This window comes from Perognathus longimembris, chromosome 28 (assembly GCF_023159225.1).
Source record: "Perognathus longimembris pacificus isolate PPM17 chromosome 28, ASM2315922v1, whole genome shotgun sequence".
Lineage (NCBI taxonomy): Eukaryota > Metazoa > Chordata > Mammalia > Rodentia > Heteromyidae > Perognathus > Perognathus longimembris.
In genome coordinates this window covers 15,590,082-15,615,396 of record NC_063188.1, presented here as the reverse complement: position 1 = coordinate 15,615,396, position 25,315 = coordinate 15,590,082, and the positions used below count along the sequence as shown (strand labels likewise).

At 38.3% G+C, this 25,315-nt stretch overlaps 1 protein-coding gene across 2 annotated transcripts in view; it reads left to right on the top strand.

Moving 5' to 3' along the window:
- Positions 1 to 25,315, top strand: part of Stk26 (serine/threonine kinase 26) — a 53,166-nt gene that overhangs the window by 12,531 nt on the left and 15,320 nt on the right. For both annotated transcript variants that reach the window (XM_048336547.1, XM_048336546.1), the window contains exon 3: positions 19,131 to 19,361. In XM_048336547.1, the coding sequence (XP_048192504.1) occupies positions 19,131 to 19,361 (231 nt within the window). The remainder of the gene's footprint in view (positions 1 to 19,130; positions 19,362 to 25,315) is intronic.

Genomic DNA, 25,315 nt, shown 5'->3' with positions numbered 1-25,315 from the left:
TAAGAGAAGCAAATATTGAAGGAGTTTGCCAACATCAAACAATGTGAACAAACTCGATTATTCACCTCATTTACTGGCCTAGTATTTAGATCACTTTTCAAAGGCTAAAATGAACACAGGGACAACAGAAAACAATCTTTCACAATCCAAGATTTCTTCTTATCAATGAAACTATTCAAGAGCATGTATAGAAAGAGTCTCATTTTTTTTTTAAGTTTTAGGTTGTTTTTGTTTTAGTTTGTATGCTGGTACGGGCATTGAACTCAGGGCCTAGGTTCTGTCTTTTAGCTTTTTCCCCTAAGGGTGGCACTCTACCACTTGAGCCACAGCTCCATTTCCACCTTTTTTAGTAGTTAATTGGGGATAAGTCTCTTGGGCTTTCCTGCCCAGGCTGGCTTTGAACTACAATCATCAGATCCTGCAGATTAGCTAGGATTATAGACGTGCTCACTCTTTTCTTTTTCTTTCTTTCTTTTTTGTACCAATATTTAATCTTGAACTCAGAGCCTGAGCTTTGTCCCTGAGCTTTTATGCTGTGGGCTAGTTCTTCACCACTTGAGCTTTTATGCTTAAAGGTTAGCACTTTACCACTTGAGCCATAGCCCTTCTTCTGGCATTTTTGCTTGTTAATTGGAGGTAAGAGTCTCAGGGACTTTCGTGCATGGGCTAGCCTTGAACTGCAATTTCAGATTCTAACCTCCTCAGTAGTTAAGATTACAGGTGTGATCCACCACCTGGCATTTTTTTTTTTTTGGTGCAAGCCCTGGGGCCTGGACTCTGAGCACCATTCCTGAGCTTTTTGCTCTCGGCTAACTTAACCCTCAGCCCCTTGAGCAACAGCTCTACTCTGGGCTTTTTTGGTGCTTACTTAAGCGAAGATAAGAATCTCACAGGCTTTCTTGTCCTAGCTTGGTTCTAACCCTTAGATTTCAGCCTCCCGTGTAGGTTGGATTACAAGCATGAGCCACAAGCATACGGCCAAAGCTAAGATCCATTTGTAATATAAGGGGGTTTATACTGATATTTCCATAATGTGCACACCATGTATTTTCAGTAAACTCACTCCAACTATGTTCTCATTGCTCTTCTCCCTTCTTCCTCACTTTTCCAACAGCCTTTGGTGGGTTTCACTATGTTTTGATTTTTGAGAAAGGTGCTATACAGCCCAGCCTGGCCTCAAAGCCATGATGCTCCTGCTTCCAACTCCCGAGTGCTGGAATTACAGGCATGCACTACCACACCCAGCTTTTACTTTTATTTTGTTTGGGGGAAGGGTGTTACTGGGTATTGAACCTAGAACCTTGTGCATGCAAGACTGCTGGGCTACATCCCCAGCCTTGTTCTCTTAAAATGTTTTAAGCTTAGTTCTCACTAGAATAAATCCATAGAATCACTGAGCTACTTGTTTCCTCTTCAGAGCATAACACTTGCTTGAATGTGAAAAGTTAAGCGTGATTCCCTTATACCTCAACTTTCTTTGGTGTTTTCTGAGATATTTAGTCTTGTCACACAGTTTTCATCTTTTTGAAAACAGAAGTTTCTATTGATGAAAATGATAGATGACTGGATGGACAGATGGATGTGTGCAAAATATATGCCTACACAATATGTGTTGTACATGAAGTACATTTTCTACTTGTAAACACATTTAATCTATTCCAAAAAACAAAGCTAAGGCTCACCCTTTGCTTGATGAATCTTTAACTGTACCAATTACAGACATAACTTTAAAAAATATGAAAATATATCAAAAATTGGGGAAAGATGACCTGGCCAGTAAGCCCAGAATGCAGAAAGATATGATTTTATACAGAAGATCTACATATAAAAAAGTAAAATTTGTGTAAAAATTATGTTTTCAGTAAAAATGTGGGATCCATGAGTTGCTAAATATTTTTGTTATATGAAAAATATAGTTATGGGGTTGGGAATATGGCCTAGTGGCAAGAGTGTTTGCCTCATATACATGAAGCTCTGGGTTCGATTCCTCAGCACCACATAAGCAGAAAAAGCCAGAAGTGGCGCTGTGGCTCAAGTGGTAGAGTGCTAGCCTTGAACAAAAAGAAGCTAGGAATAGTGCTCAGACCCTGTACTGACACACACATATGAACTTTATAGTTATGTAGAATTACTAATTGAAAGTATTTGCTGTAAAGTAAAAATGTATACATGTACCTGTGTGTAAATGTATAATAAAGTTATTAGAATTTTGCATGCACTTCTATTATGACACATGTTGCACTTTTATCATGATAGTTCTTTCTGCCTTTGATATTTAAACTCTTATTCATAAATTGAATTAACAGCAGTGTATTCTATATAGAGTACAAATCATGGGAAATGATTTTTAGTGAAATTCAATATTGGTGTTAAACAGTTTTAGTGAATTAGAATTGATCATTATGTAGGATTACATTTATCAAGCTTTCGAACGGTCTGCTCAGTTTCTTCCATAGAATAAATAGTCTTACAGAGAATCACTACATCAAAGAAACTGCCTTTGATAAATATAAATCCATTTACCTCCTAGTAAGATCAGAGATATTGAGCAGTATACAAATGACTTCTAGTTAACAGAAACTTGCTATCATTATCTACACTCTGATTTAGAAATGAAATTTGTTATAAGTCCTTCACACTATAGATTTTAAAGTGATAGGGAATTGAGGGGACCAAGCATTGGAGTCAATTTCAGTGACAAACAAAATCTTGTACCCAGAGAGCTGCTTTTTTTCTTTTAACTATTTATCTCTTTATGAAAAATGGTGACTGTCACTGAAAGATCTTTTTTACTCTGTCATAAGCTTCCCAAAGGGCACATAAAATGAAAACGTGGGATTCAAGTAGTTAAGTAATGAATCAATTCTGAGGTTTTAGCATAGGTGACACCTCCATGGTCGTCTTTTTGGACTGTGATTTCTGGTAATAGCAAGTGGAAAGAAAAAACTATCACGGCTGGTTGCTATGGATCTTATATCTGCTGAGGTTCAGGCATGGTTTTTGGAGTCTGCCATGTAAACTCTGTTTGGGGAAGGTAGAATTTCATAATAGCAAAGGATTACTTCTTCCTCATGAGCAAACTGAAAATGTAGGTGAGGAAAAAAATGCTGGACTCTGGAAGAACAGAAAGACAATATTGCCATGGAATGGGCAAAGTAATCCTTTTGCTTTAAAGATTGAGCATTTTACTATATGATTTTAGAATGGGAAATTTCTCTACTTTCTGCAGAGGGGAGAAAAGGCTAACAGAAAAGGAAATTGGGGAGGTAATAGTAATTCATTTCTTTCCTGTTGCTTATGACTTGTGTAATAAGTTATTTGCATAATTAATTTGTTATGGTGACAGTTAAACATGTAAAGTGTCTTTTTTGCTTAAGAAGAGCTGGTGAAAGCTGAGAAGGCTGAATAGTGACTGGGGTATGCTGGTTTCAGTTGCTTTTCTGTTTAAGATGTGCAATTTGGGTGGTGTGTAAATTGTTTCTGAACACTTGAAATCCTTTGGGGTGCCTCTCCTCCCTCCTCGGTAGCTAAAGGAATATTTTTTATTAACAAGGAAAAATGTCAGAATATCATTGGATTTTATTTGGCTAATTCAGACTGCTCTTTTGTGGGGAGGAAAGGCAAATGAGAAAGGAGAGTTGCTTTCAAATGACTGGACTTAATGTTATTGTTTCTTTTCCAGAAGGTTCTGGCATTAATGTTCTCCCTCAGGGAATGATTAAAATAGTTCTTTAGAGCATTCCAAGGCTGAGTAGCATCTCAGATTTACTTTAAAATAAGTTTGCCTGATGACTTTTTAGCACCAATTTGATTTGTGTTTTTGGCTGAGGGACAAATGCTCAGTAGCAGTAATTGTCCAATTACTTTTTTCAAAGAGCATTTATAGATACTAAATGCTGTCTGCTTTCTATTACTGATCTGAACTTTCTACTAGTTTAAAAACTACAAATGTGTTCATACTTTGAAAAAAAACAACACCTCAAAACCTACTGCTTTCTTTCTACCCAGAGATTGCAGCCCACTCCTCAAGTTCTAGAATACAAGCAGCTCTCTCTCTTTCATTGTCCACCTACATGTCTGGGTTCTGACTCAGTCTCAATAGGGAGAAGCATTTACATTTGATTCCTCTAATGTGTACATTTTTTAATGACAATATGACATGCCACTAGAGTGTAAGGGGTTATCGTGGTTGAATGACAAGCTACAGTTTTAGCCTTAAGAAACTTTCTCAGAAAAGATCGTATGTTCGTTGTGAAAGAATATTGCTATTTAATACGGCCAAGTGTTTTGCAAGCAGGAGTATGTTTGCTCCCCAGGAAGGCACTAAATCATTGCCTCCTACCTTTGAAGATGAAGGATACTGTGTATTATACATTCCACTGTACTATGAAATAATGCCTACCAAGCATCTCTTCAGCTGAAAAATAAGGCGAATGCACAGGTAACCATTAAATTGTGGGCATCCTGCACAGGAATTAGGACCAGGGAATTATTTGTGAAACTAGGATATGCACAATTATTTATACTTTGAAAGGATGGGATATTCATTACAAGCAATTTTTGAATTAAATGTCATTAATTTGCCACTGAGGGAGTTAATGTGCAATTTACCTTTTGATTTTGTGTAATTCATTTTCTACTAAGAGATAGTGAGGCTATCATGTTTACCTTCACCTTTGGACAAAAGGACATTTGCTTAAATTTTTAGATGTCTCCCTGGAACACTTTTGAGTATCTATATTTTTTTCTTTTTGTTGTTATTATAAAGGTGATGTACAAGGGGTTACAGTGACATGAGTCAGGTGAAAAGTACATTTCTTTTTGGACAATGTCACTCCTTCCCTCGCTCTCTCCCAGTTTTTCCCTCCAATCCCAACCCACAAATTGTATAGGTCATTTTCAACATAGTATCTAGTGAGTACCACTGCTGCAGAGTGTCTATCTTTTTAAAACATTATAATCATCCACCTTCTTTCAGTAGTGTTTTTGAAGTTTTGTTAATCTAATGTAGTCTTTCTAAACTGAGGCTCTCTATCGGAACTGTAAAATTAAGAAAATGGTTTTGAGTTCTTTTCTCAATTCTCCTAAGAACTAGACATATAACCAAGACTGAAGTTACATGCTCTAGATAGGAGTTAGTTTAGTACATACAATGAAGTCCTCAGGCAGCAGTTGGCAAATAGCCAAGGGTTCAATTATGTCTGCAACCTGCTTATGTACTGGCAAACTGAAACACTTTATATACTCTTTAGTTTTGCTAGTCCGGGGGCTTGAACTCAAGACCTGAGCACTGTCCCTGGCTTCTTTTTGCTCAAGGCTAGCACTCTACCACTTGAGCCACAGCGCCACTTCTGGCTTTTTTTCCCCCATATATGTGGTGCTGGGGAATTGAACCCAGGCTTCATGTATGCGAGGCAAGCACTTTATCACTAGGCCATATTCCCAGCCCACTTCTGGCTTTTTCTGTTTATGTGATGCTGAGGAATTGAACTCAGGGCTTCATGTATGCTAAGCAAGCACTCTACCACTAGGCTACATTCCTGGCCCTGTACACACTTTTTAGAACTGTACTTTTTGTCTTTTCTTTTTTAGTACTGGGAATCGAACTCAGGACATTGAACTTACTAGGCAAGTACTTTTTGCCACTGAGCTGTATCCCAGGCCTTTTAATACACTTTTTAAAAGATAATTGAAGAAGAAAAAGAAGTATTACTTAGTAGTGGTAGTAGTAGTAGTAGTAGTGACACTTAGAAACTAATACATGCTTGACACACACAGCCTAAAATTTTTATTATGTGGACCTCTTCAGAAAAAGTTTCCCAAATCTATCTTAGGACCTTGAATCCCACTAAGGATTGCTGATTAAAAAAAGGATTAGCGGGGCTGGGGATATAGCCTAGTGGCTAGAGTGCCTGCCTCGGATACACGAGGCCCTAGGTTCGATTCCCCAGCACCACATATACAGAAAACGGCCAGAAGCGGCGCTGTGGCTCAAGTGGCAGAGTGCTAGCCTTGAGCGGGAAGAAGCCAGGGACAGTGCTCAGGCCCTGAGTCCAAGGCCCAGGACTGGCCAAAAAAAAAAAAGGATTAGCTGGAAGCTGGAAGCTCATGTCTACAATCCTAGAGACTCAGGAGGCTGTGAGCTGAGGATAGCGGTTCAAAGCTTGCCCAGGGAAAGAAAGTCCATGAGACTCTTATTACAATTAACCACACACACAAAACAAAACAAAACAGAAGTGAAGTTGTGGCTCAAGTGGTAGAGTGCATAGCCTTGACTGAAGAAAGCTAAAGGACTGTGCCCAGGCCCTGAGTTTAAGCCATAGGACCAAACACACACACACATACACACACACACACACACACACACACACACACACACACACACACACACAAAGAGACTTATAGTATCATTTTTGGTCGGTTGTAGGACTTGAACTCTGGGCACTGTCTCTAACCTCTTCAGCTCAAAGCTAGCACTTTACCACTTGAGCCACAGCACCACTTCTGGTTTTCTGGTGGTTCATTGGAGATGAGTCTCACAGACTTTTCTGCCTAGGCTGGCTTTGAACTACAATCCTCAGATCTTGGCCTCCTGAGTAGCTAGGATTACAGGTGTGAGCCACCGACACCTGGCGTTACTGAAATTAGGGATATAGTGTGACACTGAGGTTAGGGATTTATCAGAAAAGTTTTTCTCTTTACTAAGACAACTGCATTATGTACTATGTATTAGTAGCATTATTGTAACCCTGATTTCAAGGAATACTTTCACGTGATGGTAAATACACAGGCATTTTGTTTGCTTTTTAAAAATAAATGTTTAAAATTATGTTATTATTAAGGAAATGTACAGGGGGATTACCATTTTACAAGTCAGGTAATCAATACATTTCTTTTAGGGCAATGTCACCTCTTCCTTTGCTGTCTGCCGGTTTCCCTCTTGTGTCCCTGCCCACAGTTGTATATATAGTCCATTTTCCACTTAATGTCTACTGAGTACCATGGCTGAGTACCATGGCTACACTTTTGAAAAATAAATTTTAATGATTAAGTTGTGTAGATAGTTGTATTGGTAATGATAGTAGATAGCAAATTGTATAGATTTATGTATTAGATACATTTAAATGTTTTTCTTATTTTCTACAGAAAAATGGGTGAATTACATAAAGGAATAAGGGCGAGCAGGAGTGAGCATTAATTGCTTTTATCATTATTTCATACTAAATTGCCATATCTACTAGAGAAGGAAATGAATGACCAGTGTTAAGTGTCAGATACAATCACACTTGTTTCATCCTTGCACTGTATAAGTGTCTTCACCCTACAATTAGCATCTCAGGTACCTTGTCACGAGTAAGGAGAATAATAATCAAAGAATGCATTACAATTGTTAGATCATAGCGTAGGAAATAATCAGGCTTTATCAAATGCCACTTAACCCCTTGATTTAATGAGGAAGGTACTGTCAGCCATAAAGCATGTATTGGTAAATCACAAAATTATCAAGGCTAGCAGGCATTATTTGTAACTTGCTGCGGATTTCCTTTCTCTCCACGTTTAATCATGAAGTTCTATCAGCAATTTTTCTCAGTAAGTGTCAGGCCTCAACCCTTCTTTTATCATGTCATTCTGGCCTTTGTCACTAAGTACACTCAAGGCTGTGTGCAGACATGATGGAATTCCCTGAAACATAGCATTTATTCTTTCAGTCATCTGCTGAAAGCTGTCAGTGGCTCCATCCTAGCCTGAGCAGAAATTCTGAGAAAAGATGAACCAAGCGAGGCTGCAGGGAGATGATTAGTAATGGACTCACTGGGTAGCTGAGCTAACTTAAAGACTAGGTGTGAAAAATGGCAAGAAGGGAAGGGAAAGAAATTAGCCTTGGCCAGAAAGGACAAAGAGAGTTCCAAGGGTGTATTTTTCACAATGTTATTTTTAGTCATTTTGGAGTGGGCAGTGAGGAGTTCCTTGGTGAATAGCCCTTTCTCTCTAGTTAGGGCTGTAAAATGATAGGGTACAAGTCAACTCAAGCTGTAGATCACAGACCTTTTTGAGTAGACAATGCTTAAAGCATTTTAATTTGTTGAATCAGTCATCAAGCTTATTTTGGAGATGGCAGTTCAAGAACTAATTAAGAAACATTGTGATTTGTGTCTCTCCTAAGATTGCTTGTTTGTCATTGTCCTCCCCTGCTTAACCTCAGCTAGAAATCACTCACTGTAAAATCATAAAAGCCAAACGTTTTACAAGGGACATGTCTAGCTCTAAATCCTTATCAGTTTTTAAAGTTCCTCGATAGCATTTGTGTGTGTGTGTGTGTGTGTGTGTGTGTGTGTGTGTGTGTGTGTGTCTGTATGTGTCTGCATGCCTGTGCCTCTCCTGTGGCTTGAACTCAGGGCCTGGATGCTGCCCTTGAGCGTTTTTAAAAATTATTGCTATTAAGGCTAGGGCTCTACCACTGGAGCTTTAGCTCCACTCCCAGCTTCTTGGTAGTTTATTGGAGATCAAAGTATCACAGGTTTTCCTGCCTAGGCTGGCTTTGAACGGCAGTCCTCCAATCTCAGCCTCCCGAGTAGCTAGGATTACAGGTGTGAGCCACTAGTGTCAGGGTATATAGCATTTTTTTAAATGAAAAAGATTCGATCTTATATATATGCAAATTTAATACTTGATCTTGATTATCCTAATGGGGGAATTCTAGTTCTACTGAATTGATGGCTATACAGACCAGGGCTATAAATATTGATCAATAAAATTGTTTGTCTTACCATTGGTATATATTGGTCAGATGTGACTAGAAAACATAGACTCAGCTTCATGTTTATAATTATTTGTTAAAAATGAAATGATTCAACTCATAAGTACATAACTAATAATTAAGAAGCATTTCCCCTTCTTTGGATTTAATTTTTTTTAATTTTTTCTTTATTGTCAAACTGAAATACAGAGGGATTACAGTTTCATATGTAAGGCAGTGAGTACATTTCTTATCCAACTTGGTACCTCCTCCCTCATTTTTCTCCCTCTTCCCCCCTCCTCCTTTCCCTCTCCCCATCATGAGTTGTACAGTTGGTTTCACCAAATGGTTTTGTAAGTATTGCTTTTGGAATGGTTTGTCTTTTTATCCTTTGTCTCTTGATTCTGGCATTCCCTTTCCCTTCCCTAGTTCTCATACACATATATACAGTATCCAGGGTACTAAAATCAGTTATAATAATAGCAGGAGTAAAACCGCAGGAAGGGAATACAAAAGAAAAAAATGACACGGTTTCACATGGAATGTTGAAATTAACTACAACAATGATATACCACTTATTTCCATAACATGGAGATCATTTCGCTTAGCATCATCTTATGTGTTCATAAGGGCATAGCTATTGAGCTATTGTGATCTTCTGCTATGTCTATCCTAGAGATGTACTAATTATTCCCTCTGAGGGAAACTATAGTATCCATGTTTCTTTGGGTCTGGCTCACTTCATCTAGTATGATTTTTTTCCATGTCCTTCCATTTCCTTACGAATGGGGCAGTGTCATTCTTTCTGATAGAGGCATAGAATTCCATTGTGTATAGGTACCACATTTTCCTGATCCACTCCTCTACTGAGGGGCATCTGGGTTGGTTCCATATTTTAGCAATGACAAACTGGGCTGCAATGAACATAGTTGTACTGGTGGCTTTAGTGTGATCTTGCTTGAAATCTTTTGGGTAGATGCCCAAAAGTGGGGCTGCTGGGTCATAAGGGAGCTCTATGTTTAGCCTTCTGAGGAACCTCCATACCACTTTCCAGAGTGGTTGAAGAAGTTTACATTCCCACCAACAATGTAGTAAGGTTCCCTTTTGGCCACATCCTCTCCAGGATTTGTTATTAGTTTTTCTGATAATGGACATTCTTACTGGAGTGAGGTGGAATCTCAGTGTTCTTTCGATTTGCATTTCTTTTATGGCCAGTGATGTGATCCTTATATATCACCCTGCACCAAAATCAATTCCAAATGGAACAAAGACCTCGAAGTAAAATCAGATACCCCCAAAACCTACAAGAAGGAATAGGAGAAACACGTGGGCTCCTTGGCACAGGATGAAAATTCCTTAATAAAGGCCCAGAAATGCAACAAATCAAAGAAAGGTTGGGTAAATGGGACTACATCAAACTGCAGAGCTTCTGCACGGCAAAGGACAGAGCTTGAAATATAAACAGAAAGCCCACAGATTGGGAGATCTTTACCGGCCATAAAACGGACAAAGGCCTTGTATCTAAAATATACATAGAACTCAAAAAATTAAATTCCTCTGAAACAAATCCTCATAGAACCAACAGCCCCCTCAACAAATGGGTTAAAGATCTAAAAAGAGACTTCTCTGAAGCAGAAATGAGAATGGCTAAGAGACACATGAAGAAGTGCTCTACATCACATTTAATTTGTTGAATGTTGCAATTGTGCTTTGGAAATATGCACAGTTGGCAGCAATGGCAGCAAAAGCAATGAGTGTAAAAAGTAGAACCTATGTACCTATAGGGACAAAATTAGGACATTCAGAATGCTATTGGTAATCATGGCAAGGGGGCATGGGGAAGCATAGAGATAGGTATGAAAACATTCAGGAAATATGAAGCTTCCAGAGAAGATTAATTCACAACAAAAAAAGAGGAGTTTTCTAAATTGCAATACTATGACAAATTTTAAATCTAACAATACTTAGGGCTTAAAAAAGAATGGATCCAGGTGCTGGTGGCTCTTGCCTTTAATCCTAGTTACTCAAGAACCTGAGATCTGAGGATCACAGTTCAAAGCCAGCACAGGCAGGGAAGCCCATAAGACTCTTACCACCAGAAAACCGGAAGTGGAGCTGTGGCTCAAAGTGATAGAGCACTAGCCCTGAGCACAAAGGCTCAGGGACAGCATCCAGGCCCTGAGTTCAAGCCTCACAACTGATAGAGGAGAAAAGAATGGTATGTCCATTCAAAACAAAGGAAATACTAATAAATATCATCACTGAGGGTCAAAAAATACAACCAGCCCTCTTTTGTTATATAGTTCCTCATATACGTTGAGGATATCCATTGCAGAGCTACTTTTTATGCTCATTTATAGTGGTTCTTCAGATTTTCAGAAATAACAATACACAATCTTTTAGCTCTACACACACATATGTGCACACATAAACACACATGCTGATGACATTCCTCATGATGGGGAAATGAAAGGAGTTTGTTACATCAGGGACCATTCTTTTATAATCTCTTCTCTGCTCCATTCTTAGTGCCTGCCAGGATTAAAATAATTTGCTATTGATGCCAACATGCCATCAAGTATCACTTTCATGTTATCACAGGATGCTAAAGCCAGCGGGGCCCAAGAGATTGTTTCCTTAGTCCTAAAATTCCATTGGCTAACTCCTCAAAAATACTCTTTGATTAAATTCATTCAGAATCTAGATTTGATTAAGGAGGAAAATGTTGGAGGGAAATTATTCTGCAGCCATTTTCTCATGAAGAATAAAAAGGTAAGTCTGTGTAACATTCCACTTTTTCAATCTGTTAATTTTCTAAAAGAACTCATGGTGTTAATAATTTAGTGCTGTGCTTACCAGCTTCAAACCTATTGATTTTAATTGGACTTCTGCATCTAAAAGGAAGATAGGCAGTGAGCAGATCAATTTTGTTTTAATCCAATGCATTTTAATAAGTGTGCTAAAGATTCACCATGACATTATCCATTTTAGTTCGATATTTGCTGTAATGGGCTGCTGCCTTAGATTCTCACCAAAGGTGCTTATTTCTAAAAGTACTAGAATGGCATCCTTTTATCTTACCTCTAATATGGATAGCATAAATGGGGCTCTCACTGTCTATCACTTTAAAGTGCTCTGTGTGGGTTTGATTAAATAATAGCCTGAATAAATTAGGGTACCTGTTTCACCATTTATATATTAATAGAGTCTTTGTCTTCCTTTCATCGTATGGCCTTTTTTTCTCCTTTCTGAATGAATATTTTATAGTGAGGGCTTATTCTCAGTCCCAGGACATATTTATGTAACATCCTGTCTAGTCAGTAATAATCCCTCTAATTTTAACATTAATGCTCATGGATAAACCTGACCTCTTTTTGAATTGTAGGTTTCTATATGGTGTTTGGTCCAACTAAATTAAAAGAGATGGACCCACGAGTGATAATGCAAATTTAGCTCTTGGAGGCTTCTAATCTCAACATTGGAATATGAAATTTAAGACTGCCTCAGGACATGCAATAGTTATATGCTCTAATTGATTATGCCTGCAGATGCACATCCAGTCACATTTGCATACCCCACTGATGGTTGTCCTTGTGTACGTGGCTACTTCGGGCATATCTTTATATTATCTCAAAATCTGCTGTTTCAAAACCTAATGGATCCCTTAGTTGAAAGAAAAAAATATATCAGTTTGGGAAGCTTTCATTATGTTAATTGCAAGGAGAATAAGGATTGACTTTAAAATGTTTTCTCTAGTTTAACATCTTTCCGTTTATGGACTATAATCTCTCTAGCACCAAAAGTCAAAAAAAATGGCAAATGGAAGATAAGTTCAGGCCAAAGACTTCATCCTAGGTGGTTCCTCAGGTAAATACCCTATGAATATACAAGGTCCACAATGGATAAAATACTGTCCTGAGTACTGTGAAGGTACCTAGTGCTGAGTAACACAGAGTCTTGTCTAATGAATTTAGTGTTGAAAATAGAAAGGTCATAGCAATGAAGGCTATTGCACGTTTAACCAAAGGTATGCTATAATGGAGGCATGAAGAACAGTGTATGAGAGAGCAGAGAAAGAAGCAATGTATTTCTCCAGTGGATTAGGAAGGTTTTGTTGTATTGTTTTATTAAAGATACTGGGATGTCCAGAGATGGAAGAGAGGTAGGAAATTATCCATTGAGAAAGTTGCATGGGCCAAAGGCTCAGAAATAAGGAAGTGGAGTCGTTCCCTAATAAAGAATTACATTTATGTTTGTGTTTCCAAGATACTACCTACTAAAGCACTGGACGTTAGATGTCTCTTTGGACATTCTGCTTTGTTGGGTATTTGAGTTCTATTTATGTATTAAATATAACTTATTACCTCAAGAATACTTTGCTTTCTGAATGCATTTACTTTACAAAGCAGAGGAAGAATAAATAGACCATTAGATAGTGTATCTGTTGATCTCCTGGCCATTGTTTGACTTTCTTGGGGAGTCATCACCACTCTTGTTATAGGACGTAGTCACAATGAGACCCACGTGGACAATGACTCATCCTGTAGGCTTTTCCCTCGGCTTCATTACTTTATCAGAGCTGGGACTTGCATGTGGTCAACTAGTGATTCTGATTTTCTCCCTGCCACAATGGGTTATTCTTTACTTTTCATTTCAGCCACTGTGTACTGTTGTACAATTGACTCGGTTATCCAAGCTAATTAATGTATTAGCTTATTTCAAAACCAAGGTTGATAACTAAGGGCCAAGAAAGGAGACCATAGACACTTGGCTTCTAATACTTCGCAGAATCACACAGCAAGGCAGTAAGGAATTTAAAGCTCATTGAGGCCACCACCCTCCCTAATGAGACAGATGGTGAAGCTGACATTTAATCGTGGATTTCTTGTAATTTCCAGGCTAAGCAAAATTAAGCCAATTTTGCCTGACCTCTCTGCTCTCTTTACCTCTATAGTACTTATGAGAAACCAGACATCTTTTTTCCTTGGGAATGGCTAGAAGGTCAGAGAAAAATAAGCTAAATGATGGAATGGAATTTACATCCAGCATTTATTGTGATGATAGCCTTGACTTTTGGTTTATTGCGAGAAGAACGTGATTGTTTGCAGGATGTTTTCTTCCCCTTACTCATGGATATAATTAAAGGCTTAAGGGAACTTTAGATCCTAGAATTAAGCAAAAAAGATAAAATTTGTTATTTCCTTTCATTTAAGATATCTTAGGTCCCAGGATGATTTACCTGGCCAAACAAAATAATCTGAAATTTCTATTCTCAATTAAAGTAACAGAAGCAAAGGACCTCCATATTGGGGATTAGCTAACAGAAGTGCTGCCTCTTATGACTTTGGTTTTTGCTTAAGGCTAGGTATGATTAAATGTTGTTCTCATTCCTTTTGTATTTTATCTTATTTTAGAAAAAAAGTGGTATGTGGTAAAGTGACAATAGAATCAAAAGAATGACTCATTCCTTGTTACCCATTGTAAATTGCTGTCTTACAAACATATGTAGAGAACTTCATTCCTCACCACCCAGAATGTGTTCTGCAGAGCCCAGGGAAAGAGAAAAACTGCAAGTTAGGAAGCTCTTCTCCTATCTGCTCTTGAGTAGGAGGAATTAAGATGAAGGAATATTATCAATTATTCTTTTGTTCTTAAAGATAAAGTACAGTCAAAATTGCTCATCAGAAGACACTCCTCACCGTGCTTGTTATTCATGCAGCTATGTCAAAACCTTTTGTAATGATTTTAATGAAGTTATCCTTTTCCAAAATATTTGCATTCTAAGTATTTGTGCTAATGAGATGCACTTAAAAATAGAAATAATAAAAGGGAGATGAAAAAGCACTTAGAAGTTTAATTTTATTTCTGCCTTATGAACACATTTTTCTTGTTGCTATGTCCAATCTGACTTGAAGTTTAAATGGTTGCCTTAAGAGCGCTGAACAGTATTGTGTGGGATCTTCGAGCTTTTGCTTTGCCACAGAAATAGAGTTGTAGTGCTGACCTCATCCATCTCAAAACTGCCTTTTAAGTGCGGAGGTAATGAAAGGGACTCAACTGTGAGCTGATAAAATGCTTTCTGAGGACCATAAGGAAGACAGATTTGTTGTAATGGCATTTTGAACTACATTTCATTTATCTCATGACATATACACACATGAGATCTCACCATTTGACTGCTATTTTATGTCCCAAAGGCAAGTTATAATTACCTCTGAAAGACACATAAAAATACAATCATATTATAAAAATAAACAAAAACCTTTTCTTGATACACTTAGTTTAATATAGTGAGTTCTCATAAACGTGGAACTACAAATTTAAGTGACTGACCACCTAAAGGAATCTGACCTCAAGCCAAAATTCTTTGTTTAATTTGAAACATATACAGGCATACTTAATTTTTATCTTCGTTCTTATTCTGTCATACATGAAATATAGCAAAACTAAGTATTTTCCTTTCGAACTATAAATTGCAGAGGTCTCTTAAGAATTCTATAAAATCTTATCAGATACTTGTAATATGAGCCTGAGGTTGTGCTAAGTAGAGAAATACTCTACTAACAGCACATTCTTCAAGAATTTAGAAGCATTTAGGGGGCATTTGTTTTATCTTCTTCATTAATTATAGTAATCTGAACATTTACATGGTCATTTGAACAATTCCAGACCTATATAAAACATAGCACAAACTTAACAATTGACCGTAAATATTATTTTTTATTTTCGGGCACATTCATTGATTCTGACTATTTTATGAATGGAAGTGGAAACCATACTATTAAAGGGTTACTGAAGTCTACAATAAATCACTGATGTAGCTGGAATTGGAGCTGCTGGCATGCTGACATTGGATCCTATGGGAATCATGATATGGAATACCATTGCTACTCGGCCTCCCACACTCTAGGGGGCTGGCCTAGTCCAGCCTTATTACTGGCATGGAAAAAAATGGGTCAAGTATAGCAAGCTTGACAGAAAGTCAAGATTATTTACAAATCACTTTTATTTAAGATTCTAATATGAAATGTGTGGTTATTGTGCATATGTACAGGTATTGGTCAATTGCATAATGGTTCAAAAATGATGCTAATGTTATTTGAACCAACGTTTCTCTGACATCCAATTTCCCACAGGCTCTGACAACCACTACTCCCTCTTTCTATGAGATGAACTTTACAAAATTCCACATATGAATGAGATCATGCAGTATGTATTGTTCTGTCTCTTAATTTCACTTCCTACCAGTTTCCCTGTGTTGAAAGAAATGATTGGTTAAGGGATACCAAATTTCAGTTGCATAAGAGGAAGAGGTTCAAAGGATATGTTTTACCACATTGTGACTATAGTTAATAACAATATATTGTAATAAAAATGATGGGGTCAGGTGCTGGTGGCTCACAGCTGTAACCCTAGCTACTCAGGAGACTGAGATCTGAGGATTGCGGTTCAAAGCCAGCCTGCACAGGAAAGTCCATGAGATTCTTATCCAGAAAACTGGAAGTGGCACTGTGGCTCAAAGTGGTAGCTCACTAGCCTTGAGCTGAAGAGCTCAGAAACAGTACCCAGGCCCAGAGTTCAAGCCCCATGACCAATCCAAAAAAAAAGATGAATGAATGTTAAATATTTTGCCACAATAATGAGATGATGTTCCATAAAAAGCATGTATACTTTAAAACATTGATAAACTTGATGACTATGTGCAATGTTATTTACTCATAGTGGAAATAACTTTGGTTTTAAAGCAAAAGAGAGAGGTGCTTAAATAACTCGTAGATCTAAGCTATACTAAAGGAATATTAGACAAGATGAATCAAGTTGGAGCTTTGCCACTAGTTAACTATCTTATATATTTGAACAATTTGTTGTATGTATTTACTTATTTGTGGTGCTGTGGATCAAACTCAAGGTCTTATGCATTCTAGACAAGAACTTTGCCACTGAGCTGTATGTCCTCCGTTTCTGTGCTATAGTCTTCTCTCCTAGAGAAAATTGAATTTGAATAGGATGTTTGTTAAGTTCCTGTTCATCTCAAATATTCTTTTTTTTTTTTTTTTTTGGTGCTTGTCTAGGGGCTTGAACTCAGGGCCTGGGTGCTGTCCCTGGGCTTTTCTGCTCAAGGCTAGCACTTTCCCACATAAGCCACACCTCACTTTTGGCTTTTTTTCAGTGGTTAATTGAAGATAAGAGTCCTTGTTATCTGCCCGGACTGGCTTCAAACCACAATCCTCAGATTCCAGCCTTCTGAGTAGCTAGGACTACAAGTGTGAGCCACTGGCACCCAGCTATAGTATATTTCTATCTTTTGCTTATATGTATATGCACTTGTCCATCCTTGATCCCAGTCTCCTGATTAGTTAGGGTATGTCACATTTTTGATGGGCACCTGGGCTGATTCAACATCTTGCTACTATGACTAGCAACCTACATGGGTGGGCAGATGTCTCTTTTATATGCTGACCTCATTTTCTTCAGGTATATAAACAGGAGTGGGTTACCTAGACAATAAAGTAGTTCTACTTTTAGTTCCTTGAGACACTTCCATGCTGATTTCCATAGTGGCTGAACTAATTTACATTCCCACTAACAGGGTAGGAGAATTCCCTTTTCTCTACACCTAGGAAACATTAAAAAATGGTAATAGCCATTATTTAACTGGGGTAAGATAATACCTGATTGTGTTTTTTCCCATTTCCTGGAGTTTGTTTTGATAAGTATTATTTTATATGATTAGAGTAACATAGGCATTGCACCTTTGTGTTTCTTCCCTAAGAATATCTGATTATGGATTGTGACTTGTGTTTTCCTAAAGGCTAATGATACTAACATTTTTTTTTTCATAAACTTGCCAGCCATTTGGATTTCTTCTTTTTAGAAGCATCTATATTCATATCCACTGCTTATTTCTAATTGTATTATTTGATGTATGTTATTGAGTTTTAAATCTCCTTATGTATACTGGATATTAATTCTTTGGTCTGCTGAATGATTGCAAACATTTTTTCTTTTTGCAGTCTGAGGCTTGAACTCAGGGCCTGAGCACTGTCCCTGGCTTCTTTTTGCTCAAGGCTAGCACTCTGCCACTTGAGCCACAGTGCCACTTGTGGCTTTAAAAAAAATATGTGGTGCTGAGGAACCGAACCCAGGGCTTCATGTATGTGAGGCAAGCACTTTACCACTAGGCCATATTCCCAGCCCACAAACATTTTTTATTTGTCTCGTTTTGCTTTTGTTTCCTCTGCTTTTATTTAAAATTTACTCCCTCCTTATCCCTCTCCCTCTCCCTCCCCCTTCCCTCTAGCTCTCTCTCCTGGTCCCACAGTCTCACTATGTAGTCCTTGAATTTGTAATACTCCTGCCTCAGCCTCTTTAATGCTGGAAGTACATGTATGTGGCCCCATGTCTAGGCAGGTGAAAGTTCTTACTAAAGGCATATGATCTTATTTCAGCTATTGATGAGAACATTGAACACAGAAAAGATCCCAATTTAGAGCCAGGTGCAGGTGGCTGACACCTGGAATCCTAGCTACTCAGAAGGCTGAGATCTGAGGATCACGGTTCAAAGCTAGCCTGGGCAGGAAAGTCCATGAGACTCTTTTCTCCAGTTTACCATCAGAAAACCAGAGATGGCACTGTGGCTCAAGTGGTAGCACACTAGCCTTGAGCTGAAGAGGTCAGGGACAGTGACCAGGCCCAGAGTTTAAGCCCTACAACTGACCTCCCTTACCCAAAGAAAAGATCCCAATTTAGAAAGAAAAGTTCTAAATATTTGAGTATTTTTTGTTCTAGTCTGTTAGAATGGTGATTTAGAAGCATAAGTGAGGTATTTGACATGTCTTAGAGACAGAAAAGAAGAGTTTAAAGGTGATATTGGAATTGTATTTGAATTTTTCAATAGTTCAACTTAGCCTAAGTAATGCGCTCTTTCATTAATGCCACATTTGCATTAATGTATACACGGTGTATAATCAGCTGTTTTATTTTTAAAGAAGTGCCCAATCCTTTGGCAGGCCCCTCTGACAACATTTGCTCCATGGGATTGTTTGGGCAGCAAGAACAGCTAAGCCTCCTTCATGTGGGTGGTCCGATAGAATACAGACTAGCTGGCTTTTCAGGATCATAATTGTTCTCACAAAGCAAATGTGGAGAGTCAAAGGAATTTGTATGCTTTAAAAGAAACAAAGAATACATGTTTAAGCAGATGGGAATGTTAATTAATTTGATCATGGTACACTGTATATACATAAATCAAATGATCACATGTTTACTCATAAGTATATACAATTAAAAACAATAATGAACTGAAAATCTATGGAAAATGTTGTCCTCAGTGATTTCTTTAAGTTTTTTTTTTATTCAAACCATGTTCTTCCTCTCTTCCTTCTTCCCTTAGAATAATATAGCTGATCCAGAAGAACTGTTCACAAAATTAGAACGCATTGGGAAAGGCTCATTTGGAGAGGTTTTCAAAGGCATTGATAACCGTACTCAGCAAGTGGTTGCCATTAAAATCATAGACCTTGAGGAAGCCGAGGATGAAATAGAAGACATTCAGCAAGAAATTACTGTTCTGAGTCAGTGTGACAGCTCCTATGTAACCAAATACTACGGATCATATTTAAAGGTAATCTATGTGCTGTATTATCTAAATCATAAGACATTTTCATTGTGTTTTTCTCTTTAGCTTTTTGAGAGGTGATATCTAATATTAGGATTTGGCAGTCCTTGACCTCTTGGCAGAATCTCACGGCATTTATAGTACCAAGTAAACCATTTATCATTTGAACCCCTTGATCCTGAGTCTATCTCAATGCTCAGATTCACTGTTTTCAACATCTAAACTTTTTAGTTGATAGAAGACTAGAAATGCAGCTGATGTTAAGACATACCCTCCATCACAGAAATATATCCCTCTGGATTTCCAGACTATTCTCACCAGTTCAGTCTGTCTCAATCTTAAAATTGATGGCATATATAAGGATCTAACTTATTCCATAAAATGATGGTGATTATTTACACATTTCTCTCTCTGTCAGGGTGGGTGTGAAGTCCTTCATGGCAGGTGACTTAACCAGTCTTATTATTTATATTATTTTGCATAGAGTATGGCACATGTTTTGCACATTATAAGTACAACTGATCTGCATATTCCTTAAGAGAATAGTTCCAGGCCCCCTCCTTCAAATCTCCAAAATCACTGAACAAGTGTTTTATATAAAATGTATGTTATTTTCGTCTTTAGATTACTTACAGTAAGTAATAAAATAGAAATGCTATGGTATACTGGTTATACTGTGTCAGTTAGGGAATAATGGCAAAAAAAATGTCTGTACAGGTTAACACAGATGGAATTTTTGTGAAGTATTTTTTTATCTATCATTGAGTCTGTGGATGTGGAACCATGGCTATAGTGAACTTACTGTTTGTTAAAATGGAATTAAGTGAGCTTGTTTGCCTATATTTGTAGTTTTGTGATGCTGGGATTGGAAACAGGGCCTTGCATGTGCTAGGCAAGCACTCTGTCGCTAAGCTACATCCCCAGCTCTTTGTGTTTTGAGACAGAATCCCGTTGTATCTCATACATTCACCTTGAACTTCCCGTGTAGAGCAAGCTAACCTTGAATTTGTGATCATCCTAACTCTGCCTCCCAAGTACTAGGACTTGTACTGGTTCCAGAATCATAGCATCTCAAATTGAAACTGATTATTACTAATTATTAATACTGTGTAATAGAAGACTCTTTGGAGAGAAAATGCCAAGAGCTTTTTGGCTTTCAGGGTTCAAAGTTGGAACTTGTACCTCTTGAAGTATATAGAATGAACAACTCGAAGCCTTGGTTGTGGCCCACTGTGAGGCAGATGACGATGGCAGAAACTCCAGTAGGTGTGTGAGGTGTGGTAGAAGTAGCAGCCAACACAGACAGATCCATCATACACCATCCTGAATTGCAGAACACGTCTGCGCATGCCCAGTGACATTTTGGTGCTTCCTGTGCCAGCAGGAGAGCTGAGGTTTACTAAAGTGGTATAGCAGATGGCTGAGGTATGGTGATTACTGTGTGGCCACAGAACTTTCCCAGAGTCTGGAGTTCAAGCTGGTCTTTATTGGCCACAGAGTTGGTGTACAGACGTTGCTTGGCCTGGGTGCACGCCCTGTGACATATGGATGGACACTGAATAGCTGTAGAGCCAGAGTCTGAGTTGGATGCTCAGAGTGCGGCATTCCTGCAGCAGCGCTCAGAAACTCACCTGCTTTGGGGAGCATTGGAGGTGTATTTCCATGCCTTCAGCAACCTAGGATTCTAGAGGGAAGCTGTTGATTTTGAGCAGCAACAGATGATAAATATTTCTGCCTGATGTTGCAAAACCCACTGCTCCCTGATGGTGATTACAGATGCCACCTTTTCTCTTTTCTCCTCTAAGGTCTCATGGCATCTCAAGTTTGATGATCTCACGGGTGTGCCTTCTGTAGGGATATTCTGCACTCTCTGGCTCCACTGTGCTATTTCATATTCATTCTAGAGTCCATTTCCCATGAAATGAGCCCTGTATCCCTCCCTGAGTTATTTTGGTTTGTGTATGAGTGTTTTTATTGTAATAATTGTGGAAGCTACTATCTCCCACACCTCCATCTTGCTTCTTGCTGAGTTTACTCTGCTTTGCTTTTTTTTCCTTTCCAGAAATGAACTTTTTCTATGGCCCAGGCTACCCTAAAATTCACAATTTTCCTAGCTCAGCCTCCTGAGTGCTACGATCATAACAGGCACTACTATGCTTGGCTATCATTGTTTTCTTCATATGTACATATTTATAATACTTAATACCGTCATAAATGAATACACAGCAGAAGGTTGTATTTAAATAGTCAGACAGCCACAGTGTGTCATGCAATGTGCTTGATACTGAAGATATAAAAATGAACCATGGGGCTGGGAATGTGGCCCACCGGTAGAGTGCTTGCCTAGCATGCATAAAGCCCTGGATTTGATTCCTCAGCACCACATAAACAGCAAAGGCCAGAAGTGGCGCTGTGGCTCCAGAGGCAGAGTGCTAGCCTTGAGCAAAAAAAAAAAGAAGCCAGGGGGCTGGGGATATAGCCTAGTGGCAAGAGTGCCTGCCTCGGATACCCGAGGCCCTAGGTTCGATTCCCCAGCACCACATATACGGAAAACGGCCAGAAGCGGCGCTGTGGCTCAAGTGGCAGAGTGCTAGCCTTGAGCGGGAAGAAGCCAGGGACAGTGCCCAGGCCCTGAGATCAAGCTGAGGCTTGGCAATAAAAACAATAACAACCAACAACCCAAGAAGTATCAAATCAGGAGCTCAGAGTCCATTATTGCACACAACTTGATTGAAGTCTATAGCAGAAACAAGTGTATAGCAACTATATTTTTTATTTTAAAAAATAGAACCTAGCCAAGCATGTGTAGCTGTGCCTGTAATCCTAGCTACTCAGAAAGCTGAAGCTACTCAGGAGGCTGAGATTTGAGGATCACAATTCCAAGCCAGCGGAGGCAGAAAAGTCCGAGAGACTCTTACCTCCATTGAACTACCAGAAAATGGGAAGTGGCCCTGTGGCTCAAAGTGATAGAGTGCTAGCTTTGAGCGAAAGAGCTCAGGGACAGATCCAGGCCCTGAGTTCAAGCCCTGTGACCGACAAAAAAAAGAGTGAGTAAGCATGTAGTCATTTGTTTTCCTGGTTGGTTGTTTTTTGTTTTGTAATTTTTTGCAAGAGTAATATGAAAGAAAGGTCTCTAAGTGGAGGTGATAATGCTGATAATTTCTATTTAGTTTCACCATTTTTCCTAGATGTTTCCTATTACCATACTACCATATACTATATGTTGTATACTATAGTAACATACTATGTTAGTATATATTATTATATTACTCTATACTACATTACTATATTTTACTAATTTTTAGTGCTTTGTAGCATGTTTTTTCTTTCATATTCCCCAAAGTATAATTTAGCAGAGTTTGTTGTTGTTGTTTAGTTTTTGTGCCTGACCTGGAACTTGAACTCCAGGCCTGAGTGCTGTTTCTGAGCTTTTTTGCTCAACCCTAGTACTCTACCACCTGAGCCACTGCTCGTTTCTGGCTTTTTGATGGTTCTTTGGAGGTAAAGTCTCCTGGACTTTCCTGTTCCAGGCTGGTTTTAAACCCCAATCCTCAGATCTCAGCCTCCTGAGAAGCTAGGCTTACAAGCATGAGCCGTTCATGCCTGGCTAGGTTTTATTTTTCAAAATTAGCTTATGTTAGTTGTACAGGAAGTTTGTATTCCTATGTATATTATTAGATGCATTTTAGAATATACATGATGTCTCAATCTCAGTATTTGTACAGCACCCTCCTCATTCTCCCAGCAGGTTTGGTAATAGGAAATCTCAGGAAATTGCTTTTGTCAGTCGTGGGGATTGAACTATGGGCCTAAGCACTGTTCTTGAGCTCTTTTACTTAAGGCTAGTGCTCTACCACTTTGAGCCACAGCACCACTTTTGGTTTTCTGGTTGTTCATTGGAGAAAAGAGTCTCACAGACCTTCTTGCCCAGGCTAGCTTTGAACTGCAGTCCTCAGATCTCAGCCTCCTGAGTAGCTAGGATTAAAGGTTGAGCTACTGACACCAGGCTCCCAAGGTGTTTCCTGAAAGAAACTGAAAATTTTTCAATCACCATTCCTAAGAAGATACATTTTAACTCTTTTATCTTTCATTAATTGAAGTCTGAGTAAAACATCACTTTGAAAAACATGATTCATGATAAAATTATAAGATTGTGCAGTTGGTTGATACTATTTAAACTCAGTAACATGTATGTACACACTAATGTATACGCTGATAAATGTTTATTCATAGAAAAAAGAGAAATCTGCAATTTTGGTAACCTTTTCATATTACTTATTTAAATTGTTTTCTTAAGTGAACAACTCTTTTATTTTCCACTTATATTAAGCCATCATCTGTGTGGGCTACCATTTCTTTATTTTTCTAAGCATAAAAATCCATATCAGATATAATAGGATTTTGTTTAATGAAGTCAGTGTAATATTAGGCCATGCCCTGTTAGTATAACTTGGGTCTGGCTTTGTCAAGTGGCTTAACATAGATTATGTGGCTCTTTTCGATGACAGAGTCATATTCATTGACTAATGTAGGACATGGATTTTTCTCAGGTTGTCCTTACATGGGACATCTTACATAATGAAGACCTCACTGTCAGGGGGAAGAAAAGGTTACTGCATTTGAGAGAAAATTATATGTTCTCTAAAGCTGTATGCAGATGTAGTGATTTTCTTGAGACATGCAAACATGTACAAGGTATTCATTTTGACTGAGCCCACTGTATAACTTCATTTTTAAAAACAAGAGTTAAAAACCAGACAAACACATCAGTGTGACCACAGTGTTTTCCTTTCATTTTAGTTCACTGCAGATTTTCTTGACAGACAAAGTTAGTCTTTATGAAGAGGGCTAAAATAAGCAAAGCCTTCCTTTCTGATCTCATAATATTGGAAGAATCTTTTATAATCTTTAAATATTTTGCTAGTTCAATGTAAATCTTAAAATGAAGTTCACTCAGGCATCGAGTAGAATTTGAATCATGCCTTTATTTGCTGTTGAAACTGCCTTTAGTAGTCTGTTTATGAAGAAATAACACTGCCCCTCCACAACCCCTCATCACCACCACTACCAATATTTATTTTTTAAAAATTGAATGAATGAAATAAAACATTTCAGAATACAGCCTGTACATTTTGTGGCTCTCTCATTGGTTTTCATTGAAATTTTATGTGTGCTTACATCCAGTATATATTCAGTATCCTGGCATAGTCTTTCAAATATTTGTTTAGTGTTTTCTTATAAAACCTGAAGGAAATTGAAGATGAAATATTGTGCCTTGCTGAAATGTTCTTTTCCCAAAGAACAGCTTTAAACTTAATACAATACATCCCTTACAAAGCCTCATATTTTAGCACACTAGTATTTTTAAGTATGTTCCTTGCATTCTGCATATTTGCCCTGGCTAGTTCCATGTACTTTATTCTGACAACTTCTTTTTTTTTGGCCAGTCCTGGGCCTTGGACTCAGGGCCTGAGCACTGTCCCTGGCTTCCTTTTGCTCAAGGCTAGCACTCTGCCACTTGAGTCACAGCGCCCCTTCTGGCCGTTTTCTATATATGTGGTGCTGGGGAATCGAACCCAGCCAGGGCTTCAAGTATACGAGGCAAGCGCTCTTGCCACTAGGCCATATCCCCAGCCCCTATTCTGACAACTTCTAAATTGTCATCTCTAGTTCCAGCCTCTCCCTTCAGTCTCAACGATGTTTTTCTAATTTGCTTCACTTATCTTTGGGTGCAGTACTCCAAGTGCATGAACACTAAAATCACAGATCAGATCTCAGCCTTCTAGTAGCAAGGATTACAGGTGTGAACTATTTGTGCCCTTTTAGGTTCTAGAAATCTTTCTTTAATTAAATTTTATTGACAAGGTGTCGTGCAAAGGGGATACAGTTACATAATAAGGCAGTGAATACATTGCTTGTGATATCTTACACCCTCATTTTTCTTTCCCTTCCCTAGATCA